General features: G+C 43.3%; 1 protein-coding gene across 1 annotated transcript; it reads left to right on the top strand.

Annotated features, from left to right (window-relative positions):
* The first annotated feature begins 582 nt into the window (after nt 1-582).
* LOC123452704 (TATA-binding protein-associated factor BTAF1) lies at nt 583-14,612 on the top strand. The gene is made up of 29 exons (XM_045129417.1): nt 583-781; nt 1,059-1,227; nt 1,758-1,852; nt 2,638-2,858; nt 2,963-3,020; nt 3,159-3,240; nt 3,751-4,097; nt 4,500-4,608; nt 4,690-5,335; nt 5,427-5,559; nt 5,657-5,725; nt 5,938-6,149; nt 6,288-6,525; nt 7,143-7,316; nt 7,429-7,851; nt 7,937-8,374; nt 8,526-8,645; nt 8,737-9,225; nt 9,385-9,923; nt 10,123-10,612; nt 10,747-10,815; nt 12,050-12,154; nt 12,236-12,454; nt 12,540-12,794; nt 12,883-12,932; nt 13,347-13,456; nt 13,544-13,626; nt 13,763-13,975; nt 14,057-14,612. Exons 2-29 carry the CDS (start codon nt 1,176-1,178, stop codon nt 14,225-14,227), a joined length of 6,210 nt encoding a protein of 2,069 aa, XP_044985352.1. The 5' UTR covers nt 583-781; nt 1,059-1,175; the 3' UTR covers nt 14,228-14,612.

Genomic DNA, 14,612 nt, shown 5'->3' with positions numbered 1-14,612 from the left:
CTCTTCCCATGTTCTCGTCTCCCTCCCTTGCCCCGCTCCCCCCTCCCGAACTGTCAGAGATGTTCTTCCCAACTTCCGCCGCCTCTAGGTCTAACTCCGCCTCCGCAACTCCCTTCTCCCTCAACTGCTTTGTCGGATCCGGCATGCAAACCGATGCATGGTTTACCCAGGGGTAGATCACACTGGTTGTGGAAGAAAAACGACCGCCGGCGTGATTTGACGCGGACTCCGGCGATCGCCAGAGGAAACGGGTGGGACCCTAGATGACCTCTAGGGGAAAACGTACCGGTTGTGTCATTCTTTCGAGACATGTGAGCCGGCTAGGAGGCTCACATACATACATACATACATACATACATACATACATACATACATACATACATAGAGAAGACGAGAAGAGAAGAGAAAAGACGAGAAGAGAAGATAAGAGAGGGCCCAGGAGGAGGAGAAAGAAAGAAAGAGGGGCCCAAGTGGAAAGCCCAGCCGCGAGGAAGGGAAGAAGCAGCTGGCCTATAAAATAACACCCCCGACCCGGTAGGTACCGGTAGAAGCCCTCTCTCTCTCTCTCTCTTGTGGATCTGATCGGTCCATCCCATCGGTTAGAGTTAGACGGACCCGACCGCAACCAGCAGCAGCAAAGCGACCGAGCCCGGGCGCGCGCGTGAGGGAGGATTGGGCTCGCCACCCCGACCCCACACCGCCACCCCTCCCCTCCCTCCCCGGCGGGGGCGATCCCCTTCTCCCACCCATCGCCGCCGCCGGCGACTGCACTCCGCCCCAGGTACGCCCTCTCCCTTCCCTTCCCTCCCTCGATCTGTTTCCTCTCCTTGCCCGCGCCGCCTCCTCCCGCACGGATAAGACCGGATCGCCGCGCGCTCCCTCCCTCCCTCCCCCCCGCCGCCGCGCCCTTCCAATACCCGCCGCCGCTCCCACGCTCTGCACCGCGCGCCGGCTCCGCGGATTTCGAATCCGGTTTCAAACCGTCAGCCGCGCACGATTTCTCCTCCTCTTCCCGCCCCCGTCCCGGCCTCACCCGTCTGCTGCTGTTTGCTGGCCAGGCATGCGGACCGATTGATTTGGATTTCGGACCCAAGCGCCGCCGACTCGACTCGACTCGACCCGACCCGACCGGAGCGGACCCGAGTGGATGAGTGCAGGGCCTCTGGCTGCCACCCATGGCCGCGCAGAGCTCCTCCCGCCTTCACCGCCTCCTCACATTGCTCGACAGTATCCTTACCCTTACCCTTCCCCTTCCTACTTGCATGCTAGTATTATTCTTACTTACTTATTTCATTCAAAGGGAATTGCACCCTGCATTTGCACTGTTATTATTTTCTGGCTTTTATTACACAATGTATGTGACTGCCTGCTGTCTTCATTCATTCCTACTAGTTTGTTTGTTTGTTTGTTTGTTTGTTTGTGCCCATTCCCTCCCTGGACAATACAAATACAAAACAAAACAAAACAAACACCAGTTGGAATGGACAACCCTACTGTTTCCATTGCTTAATAATAACCCTGCTGTTTAGTTTAGCCACCTAATGTAATGTAACATGATGTTCAGTGCCTCATCATCACCATCGTCTGTTGTGCAAAGTTCCCTTCAACCTCACCTAGCTCGGTTGGAATGGAGTTTCAACTTAGCCATGCTAAATAATAATTATAACCCTACTGCTTACCGACCTGTATGATGCACTGTTATGTCATGTCCAGTGCCTCATCATCTCTTCTCCAAAGTTTCCTTTAACCTGACTTAGCCGGTTCGACACAAGCCACAAGGTCCGCGGCCGCGCGCCAGATCGGAGAAATCGCAAAGACACATCCACAGGAGCTAAATGCTCTGTTGAAAAAGGTATGTGCACGACGCCGCAGGCTTTAATGTTGTCAGATTTCCAAACCTCCAAGGAACCCTTCAACTGTTTGTCTAGTGTCTATCTACGCTCTGCTGTTAAAGCATGATGATGTATGGGTATAAAGGAATGCACCAGTTCATTCTTGTTCATGTTTCATAACACGTAAATACATCCTACCTCCTTTTCCTCTGTTATGCTACATCTTCAGTTATGTCTAAGTTGATTTGATCACATAGCTACATCTTCAGTTATGTCTAAGTTGATTTGATCACATAGCTACATCTTCAGTTATGTCTAAGTTGATTTGATCACACAGCTACATCTTCAGTTTTGTCTAAGTTGATTTGATCACATAGCTACATCTTCAGTTATGTCTAAGTTGATTTGATCACATAGCTACATCTTCAGTTATGTCTAAGTTGATTTGATCACACAGCTACATCTTCAGTTTTGTCTAAGTTGATCTGTTCACATAGCAGTTCTGATGGCTATATGAATACAAACTATGTATGATTGTACGTTTGAAATATTGCTTCTTATTTCTAGGGCATAATCCAAGTACTTACATATGGCACCAGTTCCATTTTTTGCAACTCCCATGTATCGAGTAACACATGTTCAGTCAGGTTAAATTATGACTTGCACGGGTTCCATATATAATGTGATATCAACATGTTAGTATATCTGCTATGCGTAATTTACTGGAGAGCGGTCCAGCTTTATTTCTGTATGCACTATGCACGTAATGGTGGCTGAACGCTATGCTCTCATTTGCCAACTTTAGGTTTCTCAGTACCTTCGTAGTAAGAATTGGGACACAAGGGTTGCTGCAGCTCAGGCGATCGGTGCCATAGCAGAGAATGTCAAGCACACGACAGTCAAGGACTTGTTTGCAGCCGTGGAAGCAGAAAAACATGCTTCCGGGTTATCTGATGAAACTGGTGATGTTGGGTCAGCATTGCCACTTCCTGATACTACTGCAACATCTGAGCTTGCTTTTGGAAGGTTTGATGGATTTGGTTTCCCAACGATTTGTTTACGTCCCTCTTTTTGTCTTGACCCCATCTCGTAAAATGAAGAGACTAATAATGCTGTTCTTTTTGTTACAGCTTTGATATAAACAGGGTACTGGAATTTGGGTCTCCTTTGTTGTCATCGGGTGGACAGGTGCATCTTTTGTGCCATTATTCTTGCTCCTCAATATTTGATGAACACAACTAAAATATTTTGGATTTCTTTCGTAACACATCAATGAAGTAAAGAGTTTGGTCTGATTACTTGAGTTCACTCTGGTTTGATTGCTAGGAATTCGATGTTGCTAATGATAATGGCAAGAATCCAGCAGACCGCTTAGCTCGCCAAAAGCAAAATCTTCGGCGGCGTTTAGGTATGTTATTTTTCTTACTATGTATGGTAAAGCACAATCTGTTTCCAAGATTTAGTTAATGTTTCATATTATCGTTGGTCGGTGTTCACAAAATATAGATTGTTGTGAGATTGTAGACTTAAAGATGGATAACTAGCCTTTTCGTCAGTTAATTCTAATATCAATTTTGTAATGCATTTTCTTGTGTGCCCTACATTAGAATTCTGCCGATCAGATTGAATTCGTATATTGGTGATCACTAAATACTAAGTAGCTAATTTTCTGACCAATTATATTGCGATGCTTACATCCATTGGATTTGCGGAGATTGCGAGCAGGGGTTAAATATTATTAGTGTCAAAAGGCATTAAATCATTAGTTGCTCCTTCGTTCCCTTTTGCTTAATATATGTGATGCAAAGTGCTATCTGATCTCATATATCATCTCGTGTGCTGGTTCCATAATGTCTACTTCACATATTTCCGGTGTTATTTTGGATTGGTTTCATACTTCTTTCTTATTCTAGTGCAGGTCTCGATGTGTGCGAGCAGTTTATGGATTTCAATGATGTTTTCAAAGATGAGGATCTTCTTGCCCAAAAGAATTATTGGGGTGCAAATGTCCAAAATAATGGATTTTATTCGTATAATAGTGGTCAGAATATTCAGCACTTGGTTGCCTCCATGGTTCCTAGGTATCCAAAACATTCTACTTTTCGACCTAAGCGGCTAAGTGCCAGGGAACGTAATATGCTGAAGCGGAAAGCAAAGAGCAACGCAAAGGATCATACAAAGTCTGTAACGGAGGATGAGGAGGTTGTGCTGAAAAATTCTGCATCGTCCAATGGAGCTTCTTCTGACCAAGCTGGCGCATATAACGTAAGGGTCAATCAATCACATATTCTATTATATATTTGATTTACTTCCGTGAGGTTGTTAACTTATATATTACATACCTTATTCTTCAAATAATGTAAAGCACCAGCAAATTTATGCCTGCTAGTATTTTTATTTTTTTCAATATTTCAAAGCATAAAATCAAAGCATAAAAGCAGTAAAATTATGTTTCCTCTTAATTGCTGGCATAGATTGTAGTATGCCTACATATGTGGCATGGTGCAAGTGGCTGATACACTTCGCTAGCCTTGGTTTTCTTTTGCTCAATGCATGCGCAAGTTTGCTAGTTTGTTATTGCTGTTGCTTTGTCTGGCAATTAGACGTTGGAGGATGGCCTTCTCTTCAATCCATGATGATTTGATAATTTCATTTCCCTAATTTCAGGATGCTTCTGACACAGTTGCAGATGAAGACAATGTGGAGTACAGTGACAGTGGGAGATGGCCTTTTCAACAGTTTGTTGATCAGCTTATTCTTGACATGTTTGACCCTAGTAAGCGCATGCCCCAACTCCAACATTTGTCTTCTTTTGTGTTGCTTATATATATATCTTTAACTGAGCTTTTCCTTTTAGTTTGGGAAGTTCGCCATGGCACCATTATGGCTTTGAGGGAAATTTTGACACATCAAGGTGCTTGTGCTGGAGTATATTTCCCTGATCTGAGCTCACCTTTTGCTGATCTGGATGATAAAACCGATTTGGACACCCTGAAAAAGCCTCATGGTATTGATCTTAATGAAGAAATTGACGTGGAACATCTTGAACCAGTTTTGAAGAAACATAAGAAAGAAGAGCCAAATCCTTCTGAGATTATGCTTGAACCAGTTGTAGAGAGACACATGGAAGAGGAGAAGCCAATTCCTTCCGAGATTATGGACATTGACGTGGATAAGGAGTTGGTCAATCCTGATGATTCGAAAGCCGAAGCAGATTTGAGTAATGTGCTCACTGTATCGAGTGGTGAACCTAATTCTGCTCATGTAAAGGTCGAGCCAGAGTTGCACCTTGATAGTTCAACTGATCCCTCTAAAGTGGAAGTATCTTGTACATCACTCCACAGTGTACCCAACTTGGCATCAAATCCAAGTTCCGTTGTACATGCTCCTGAAAATTCGAAATATGTGAAACTGATGAAATTGGCCAAGTACTCGTGTATGAAGAATTGGGAGTTTCTTCAAGATTGTGCAATTCGTTTCCTTTGTGCACTCTCACTGGACCGGTATGCATTTCTAGACTTCCAAGATAGGCATGCTTATATTCCATTTTCTTGGTTATTAGCCTTACTTCTGCACATCTTATTCTGCTTGCAGCTTTGGTGACTATGTATCTGATCAAGTGGTTGCCCCTGTCCGTGAAACTTGCGCTCAAGCTCTTGGTGCTGTTCTGAAGTACATGCATCCTTCTTTAGTGTGCCATACACTAAATATCTTGCTGCAAATGCAGGTATGTGTTGTAGTTATCTGTCTCATCAACATCCACTTCTAAAACAATACATTCACCTTTGTCGTCACCGTCATCTCTCTTTTATTTGTTTTTTCAGCGCAGGCAAGAGTGGGAAGTTCGTCATGGGAGCCTCCTTGGAATCAAATACTTGGTTGCGGTTCGCAAGGTGATTGCTAATTGAGCAACTCATCACCTAATATAAGAATTTATTTCCATATTGCACTGTTATGTGATTGACGACACCTTGTGCATGTACAACTCATGTCAGTCCTAGGTGCTCCAGCGTGCACTGTAAATGGCTTGTTCATTAATACCATTGTATGAATTTGATACCCAATCTATATACAAGATTGATAATACCGTTCTCTGCCTCACCAGGAAATGCTTAAAGATCTGTTTGAGTATGTCCTTCATGCTTGTAAGGCTGGCCTGGAAGATCCGGATGATGATGTCCGTGCTGTAGCTGCAGAGGCCCTGATCCCTGCTGCTGCTTCTTTAGTTAGACTAAATGATCAAATGCTGAATTCAGTTGTGATGTTGTTATGGGATATATTGCTTGACCTTGATGACCTAAGCCCATCTACAAGCAGGTATTACTTCAATCTCGCGTTGTGTGGCAAACATACATTAGCGTAAAGTTGAGCATAAGCCAAAGATTACTTGACCAAGTTTACGTCTGTTCTTTCGTCTTTTGAAACTAATCTGTCAACATTTCGTTTCTATTTCAGTGTAATGAATTTGTTAGCTGAGATATACTCGCAACCAGAGATGGTTCCAAGGATGCTTGGCACGGCAGCCTTAAGCGAGATAGAATTTGATCTGAACAAAGCTACTCAGATCGCTGAGCAAGAAGACAAGTTGGCATACAGCGAGAACCCTTATGTTTTAGCCACACTGACACCCCGTCTGTGGCCTTTTATGAGACACAGTATTACGTCAGTACGGCGTTCTGCAATACGAACATTGGTAAGAATTACTTGGAATTTAGGATCCACTTCGATTTATTGTGCTGATGTATTAGGCACTCACTAGGCTTTTTTGAATTGAGTTATAGAAATTAACAGAATCGTCATTGTTCAGTGAGAAATCAATATAAACCATATGGTGCAGCAGCATGAGCCATCTGGCTACTTTTGCAACTTTGTTTACTAAAGAAATCACCGGAGTTTTGTAATTGATTTATAGAAATTAGCAGCCATTACCATTCAGTCAGATGTCTCTACAGCCGATGTAGTTCAGCAACTTTGAACCATCTGGCTAACCCCTCTTTTCAGTTTTGTTTACTAAACAAACAGCTTGCCATGAGATATTTTTCCCAGTCACAAGAACTCAATAAGGCAATTTTGTTGCCATTATGTATCAGACCTTTTAGTGCAAGTACACGTCTTACATTTGCAGCAGTTTTGAGCCATCTGGCTACTGTTTTAGGCAACTTTGTTTAGTAAAAAACTACCTTGAGATGTTTTTTCTAGCCTCAAGTGTGGAATAATGCAATTTCATCGCCATTATGTATACTGAATTTTGTGAGTCCACTTGTATCACTATGCTTTCCTAGTTAACTATGAAGTTTTAACTGTTTGTAGGAGAGGCTTCTTGAGGTTGGCAACACCAGGAGTTCAGCTGGAGACACTCCATCTAAATTCTGGACTACATCCATATTAGGTGACTCACTGCAGGTTGTCTTCCAGAATATACTTTTGGAGTCGAATGATGAGATTCTTCAATCTTCTGAAAGGGCTTGGAAACTTCTACTTCAGGTTACTGATGTTCTGGACTTCTGGACACTTAGTAAATACCAAGAAACTTTAATAATCTTGTCTATCATCGGATGATATTAACAAACAAACAAAACCGTCTTTACTATTGCAGTGCCCTGAGAAGGACCTTGAGTGTGCTGCAATGTCATATTTTAGTAATTGGGTGCAACTTGCTACTACTCCATATGGCTCAACATTGGATTCTACAAAAATGTTTATGCCAGTTGCCCTTCCCCGAGGAAGCCGTTCAAGAGCTGCAAAGATAAGAACTGCAAAGCTAGAAAATGAAAGTTCAAGAATGATATCCTTTGGTCCTACAGGAGAAAATACTTCACATGAGAAGCAATTCGATGTTTCCTCAAATGTTCCAAAGATAATTGTGGGGGCTGATTCTGACAAATCTGTTACTCATACACGAGTGCTGACAGCAATGGCCCTTGGGCTTTTTGCCTCGAAGTTGCCAGTTGGCTCGTGGCAAGTTGTTCTTACTCCACTTGCTAATGATGTCATGTCTCTCTCAGGAGTCCAGAGACAGGTTAGAAATGGCCCTGTTATATTAGTGTGTTAACCTCTTCACTCCAGAACTATTTGCATTGTACTGATCTGTTTTGTTGATCCAGGTGGCTTCTTTGGTTATTGTTTCTTGGTTTAAAGACCTCAGAGGAAGAGATCTCGCTGCAGTGGGGACATTGCTAGCTTTCTTCTCCTCTGTGAAAGAGTACCTTTTGGACTTGCTGTCTTGCTCTGATCCGTCATTTCCAACAAAAGGCTCCGTGCTTCCCTATTCTGAACTTGCAAGAACATACACAAAGATGCGCAATGAGGCCACTAACTTGTTCCGTGCAGTAGAGTCTTGTGCTATTTTCAAAGATTATGCTAGCAGCTTAAATTTTAACGTTGACATGCTGAGCGTTGATGATGCTATTACTTTTGCTTCAAGGCTTTCGTTACCCGCTGAGTTTGATCCTCCTTCTGACAGTGAGAAAATTGTCCTGAATAACATAGAGTCAGCAAAACAAGGCCTGTTGTCTACATCAGGCTATTTGAAGTGTGTTCAGGTATGCGTCTTTTCCAATTATTGTCTCTTTATATCTGCGTTAGAATGTTGAAGTTCTGTTTACATTATTCTATGTATGATATTTATGATCTCCTTAGTCGATCCATGGTAGCATCTTGACATAAGTTAACTCATTCGATATTGTTCTGCAGAACAATTTGCACGTCACTGTCTCGTCTTTAGTGGCTTCCGCTGTTGTCTGGATGTCAGGGTTACCAAGCAAGTTGAACCCAGTCATTTTACCTTTAATGGCTGCAATAAAAAGAGAACAGGTAAAACATGTAACTTTGTGCTTACTTTAGCAATTCTACTTTGCCAATCTAGCATATACTATATATATTTAGATGGTTCCACGTCATGCAGGAGGAACTACTTCAAGACAAAGCTGCAGATGCACTTGCGGAGCTCATTTTTGGTTGCGTTGGTCGGAAGCCAGGCCCCAATGACAAGCTAACAAAGAATCTCTGCACCTTAGCATGCACTGATATCAGTGAGACACCTCAAGCTGCAGTTATCAATTCAATACAGGTTATCGAGGACCAAAATTTGTTGTCAATCGGGAAGCGTTTTAGCAACCACAAATCCAGGGGTCATGTGAATTCTGGCGGTGACGAAAGAACAAAAACGGAAGGTTATATAAGCCGTCGTGGATCAGAGTTGGCTTTAAAGCACCTTTGTGAGAAATTTGGATCATCATTATTCGAAAAACTCCCAAAGTTATGGGATTGCCTTACCGAGTTTCTTGAACCAATTAAGATCGAAGATGCCATTCAGAAAGATGATCCAAGTATTGCACAACTAGGTAGATCTTGTGAGGATAAGGACCCACAGTCCCTCATAAATAACATCCAGGTTTGTTCCGTTGGGACTTAATTTGGATTCAGTGTTACGTGGCTGCAACAGCTCTATTTTCTAGGCTTACATCATCATGTCAAATCATTTAGTCTAGGCTTATTTGGTAGCATTTCAGTCACATGTCCATATTTCTAATGGTGTGCCTGATTGTTGCAGGTTGTTCGTTCAATTACACCTCACCTACCTGAGCCCTTGAGGCCTCAGCTGTTAAGTCTCCTTCCCTGTATTCTTGGGTGCGTGCGTCATTCTCATGTGGCTGTTAGGTTAGCTGCTGCCAGATGTATCACATCAATGGCGAAGTCACTGACTGGTAATGTGATGGTAGTTGTCATAGAAAATGCCATTCCAATGTTGTCGGATTCATCTTCTGTCTGTGCAAGACAAGGAGCTGGGATGCTTTTGAGCCTTCTTGTCCAGGGTTTGGCTGTGGAGTTGGTTCCTTATGCTCCTTTCCTTGTTGTACCTCTTCTGAGGTGCATGAGCGACCCTGATGGATCTGTTAGGCAGTCTGTCACTCACAGTTTCGCTGCTTTGGTTCCTTTGCTGCCATTAGCGAAGGGTGTTCCGTTACCAAGTGGACTAAGTGAGCGCTTATATAGCAGCACGGATGACGCACAGTTTCTGGAACAACTCCTTGACAACTCCCAAATTGATGATCACAAGCTCAACATTCATCTTAGTGTCGAGTTGCGCAGGTCTGTAACTACCATTAAAGTTCCTTCATAAGAATTTGGCTTCATGATGGCATTCTGCTTTACTGAAATAGTTTATTTTGTATGCATAAATGCAATTGTCGACTCTGTAGTTCGCTTCATATGTTCTTCTGCTGTATATTAGCTCTCTGCAAGTTTATGTTTGTTCTGATGCTTTTTTTTAAAAAATCTGGTTTGTCAGGTACCAACAAGAAGGAATCAACTGGTTAGCATTCCTGAGACGGTTTAAGTTACATGGAATTTTATGTGATGACATGGGGCTTGGCAAGACACTCCAGGCGTCTGCTATCGTAGCAAGTGATATTGCCGAGTCACGTGCACGGAATGATGACAAAGATCCAAAATCTTTAATTATCTGTCCTTCTACTTTAGTAGCACACTGGGAATACGAAGTGGAGAAATACATAGACAGCACTATCATGAAACCTCTTCAGTACACTGGCTCGTCACAAGACAGGATGACGCTCCGTGGTCAATTTGATAAATTCAATGTCATCATAACATCGTATGATATTATACGCAAGGATATTGATTTCCTTGAGAGTATCATTTGGAACTATTGTGTTCTGGATGAAGGGCACATAATAAAAAATTCAAGATCTAAAATAACGTCTGCTGTGAAGCAGTTGAAAGCACAGCACCGTCTTATCTTGAGTGGAACTCCAATTCAGGTAAATCTTTCTTAAGCTGCTCCCTATTCCTGTTCACTTATACAGTCGACTTTATCCATGTTCTTTGTGGATAATAAATTAGCTGTCATTGATTTAATTATTTCTTTAAGTTGACACATTCTCTTGAACCGCAGAACAATGTATTGGAATTATGGTCTCTATTCGACTTCCTTATGCCTGGGTTTCTTGGAACAGAAAAACAGGTAAGTTGTGCTATGTATTTGTACTTGCTTATGGAACTGATTGATGGTAACTTTTAGTCTGCTCTATCCTCCCTACTACCCCCATCCCAAAATGTAAGGCGTAATATTATCAGTCAGGACTAGAGTTTGAACAACAATAACTTCGTTAATATTTGCTTTTCAGTTGAAGAATGGCCATCTGGCCTTCGTGGTGTGTGTACATTTTTATTCTAGAATCCAGACATCAAAACAACCAAAACTGTGAGCTATTACGCTTTCTTACGTATGATGTTTAGTATGTGCTAGGCTGCATCATATAGGGCCAGTGCTAGGCGTCATCCGGATGTCGCTGGCCAAACATCATCAGTGTTGATAGCCGTCAGATGCTCAGCTTTTGGCCGTCTAATCTTCCCTTTGCTAATCTGCTTCTTGGCGCGCTGGTCCGCCCAACCTGATGCGGCACCGCTCGACGCACGTGGCTCCGGTAGCAACTCTCGTGACCTTGCAGCAGGTGCTCGCAGCACCGCGTTGTAGCACCGGTGGCCCATCGCAGAACACCGTCGCAGCACTGCTCGCAGCACGACGACTAGTTCGCATCGGCTCGCAACACGACGACCTCGTCGCAGCGGCTCGCAACACGACGACCTCGTCGCAGCATTGGCAACACAATTCGCATAACGCCGTCGCAGCACCGGCTCGCAGCACGGCGGCGCCGTCGCAGCATGGCCGGAGCTAGGGTTGCTGCCGCAGCAGCCGAACCACCGCCCACGCAGCAGCCAGATCACCCCTCGCAGCACCCCCTCGCATCACTTGAGAAAACAGTTCCATGGAGGCCATCCATGGCGGCTGAGATCTCCATAGGATGGTCAAGAGAGATGGGGAGAAGACGGTTTGACCAGGGGTGTGGAGAACGTGTGGCTGAAAGAAAGGATAGAGAGGATAGATCGGTGGGTGCGGTCCCACAGGTACGCGTGGCAAACAGGGGAGACGGCTGCTGAGCGAGAAATCTGCAGCCGGATGTTTTGAATCAGTTCCCTATGATTATTCATTTCAACTAGTCTATGAAGGATAAACCTTGAAGTGGAATGCATACAAACCAAAGAAAGTAGACACGCCTTTCTTTTTTAGACCTCAAGCAGCTGAAAATAAGTTCTTTCCTGAAGATGCAATCTATACTACTATCATCAAAATCACATATTCCATCGTGGCAGCTATCTTGGTATGGTGAAATCTGACCAAATATTGCTTTGTGCAGTTCCAATCTACATATGGGAAACCACTGATAGCAGCTAAAGATTCCAAATGTTCAGCAAAGGATGCTGAAGCAGGCATTCTTGCAATGGAGGCACTACATAAACAGGTTTTTATCTTGTGTCTTACATTTTAGAAGTAGCACTATATTATTGCCTTGTTGATGAATAAATTAACCTTGCTATACCAGGTCATGCCATTTCTACTCAGAAGAACCAAGGATGAAGTCTTATCGGATCTTCCAGAGAAGATTATCCAGGATAGACACTGCAATCTCAGCCACTTGCAGCTGAAACTCTATGACAAGTTCTCCAGCTCCAACGCGAAAGAAGAGATTTCAACTATAGTGAAAGCAAATGAATCAGAGCCGTCCACCTCTCAACCAAAGGCAACTCGTCATGTGTTCCAGGTGCTACAGTTTGCCAACTCTTGTTGCGTCATTTTGTAAATCTGTTTTAGTGCTGCCCTCTAAATGATATGCTTTTGTAATGCAGGCACTACAATACCTATTGAAGCTCTGTAGCCATCCTTTACTTGTTATTGGGGAGAGCCCACCTGACTATATCGTGGAGCATCTAAAAGAAATAGGCATGGGAACTGGTGATGAGCTGCATGAGCTGCACCACTCTCCTAAACTTGTTGCTCTTCAAGAGATACTGCACGAGTGTGGTATAGGATCAGAAACATCAAGTCCTGATGCTTCTGCGGCTGTTGGGCAACACAGAGTTTTGATTTTTGCTCAACATAAGGTATTGAGTCTGTTTCTCTTTGATGTGCCTTTCTCTCTCTTGTTTCTCTTATGATTTCATCCCATTCCGTTCTCAACTAAATCTGTAGGCTTTCCTTGATATTATTGAGAAGGACCTGTTTCAGTCCCATATGAGAAGGTGCGTTTCATGTCATTTTCCTACCTATATTGGTTCAATCTAGATATGCATTATTTTATATTCAGCAAATACCATTTGACATTAGTAGCAGGTGATGCAAAATCTGCAAGAATGTTGCTGTATGTAGTACCATTATGTGCCTCACCTCCTGTTTTACTGTTTATGTAGGAGTATTTTATTCTTAAATATTTCAGAATTGCTGCTGCTGAGCTGTCTAATGCGTAAATATGAGTTGGGATACCACTGATTAAATTGACCAAAAACTATTTTAGGCTGTTAATTCTATTGTATTTTTGCTGCCATTTCATATTTCAGCAGCATTTAAAGTCATCAAGAGTTAATGTGCATTATTATATCATCATATCGCCTCACTAGGCAAGCCATCTGATTAGGGAGATTTTGATAATGTTGCAGCATCACGTATTTGCGGCTTGATGGCTCTGTTCAAACAGACAAGAGATTTGAAATTGTCAAGACGTTCAATTCGGACCCAACCATCGATGTGCTTCTACTAACAACTCATGGTAGGTTCAAGGAAGTCCTTGTGAAGTGGTTTTTTTACTCCTTGGTACGCTAGAAAGGCTTGCTTAGATGATTCTTGATTGTTGCAGTCGGTGGTCTGGGCTTGAATTTGACGTCTGCCGACACTTTGGTCTTCATGGAACATGATTGGAACCCAATGAAGGATCTCCAGGTTTGTCTTTTGCATCTTAACAGAGGGACAGTGCGTTTCTTTTCTGCATTAATTAGAATCCATGTGCAGTTTTTCCGACATTAATGCCTTCAGATTATTACTTTGTCCTCTGATGAATGTAATTCTGTCGTGACAGGCAATGGACAGAGCACATCGTCTGGGCCAAAGGAAAGTTGTGAATGTGCACCGTCTCATTATGCGCGGCACCCTGGAGGAGAAAGTGATGAGTCTCCAGCGGTTCAAGGTGTCGGTTGCCAACGCCGTCATAAATTCTGAGAATGCTAGCCTGAAGACCATGAACACTGACCAGCTACTCGATTTGTTCACTTCAACCCCTGCTTCCAGAAAGGTAAGATACTTGGGATAAACTAGTTTCCCTGTGGTATGAACTCATGCGAACGGTTTTCCTCATCCTATCTCCAATGTGCAGGCGTCGGTTCTCCCAAGCAGTTCGAGTGCCACGGAAGAAGAGAGCAACAAGGGGAAATCAGGTCGCAAGGGCCTCAAGTCAATCCTGAGCGGGCTGGACGAGCTGTGGGACCAGTCGCAGTATGCGGACGAGTATGATATGAACCAGTTCCTGGCAAAGCTCAACGGGTGAACCTCACCTCGCATGATGGCCGCTCGCTCGCTTGCTCGCTCGTGTACAGTGTAGAGTAAATTGGAAATGAATCGGTCTGTCTAGTAGGCTCACATATTTTTTGTTTTTCGCCAGCCTCGGAGATCTTTCTTGTTTTAGTTTTCATTCCTAAGGGAAAAAAAAAGAGAAGATCGCAAGATCTCGGACAAGATGGCTAACAAGCAACTTATAGGTGATTGAGATGGAGATCTCAATTCTTTTTCCGCTTTTGCTAGGAGGGTTAGATGGATGGGCTAGAAGAGCCTGTGAAATTTTGGGGAGTTTGTGTTACACTCAGCTTATTTTTATGATCCAAGAGTGTAGCTCCTTTCAAATTCATAATCCAATTGCATTTTTCTCTGCTCAA

The sequence above is a fragment of the Hordeum vulgare genome, chromosome 1H (genome assembly GCF_904849725.1).
Source record: "Hordeum vulgare subsp. vulgare chromosome 1H, MorexV3_pseudomolecules_assembly, whole genome shotgun sequence".
Taxonomy (NCBI): domain Eukaryota; kingdom Viridiplantae; phylum Streptophyta; class Magnoliopsida; order Poales; family Poaceae; genus Hordeum; species Hordeum vulgare.
This window is presented reverse-complemented; position numbering and strand designations above follow the sequence as displayed.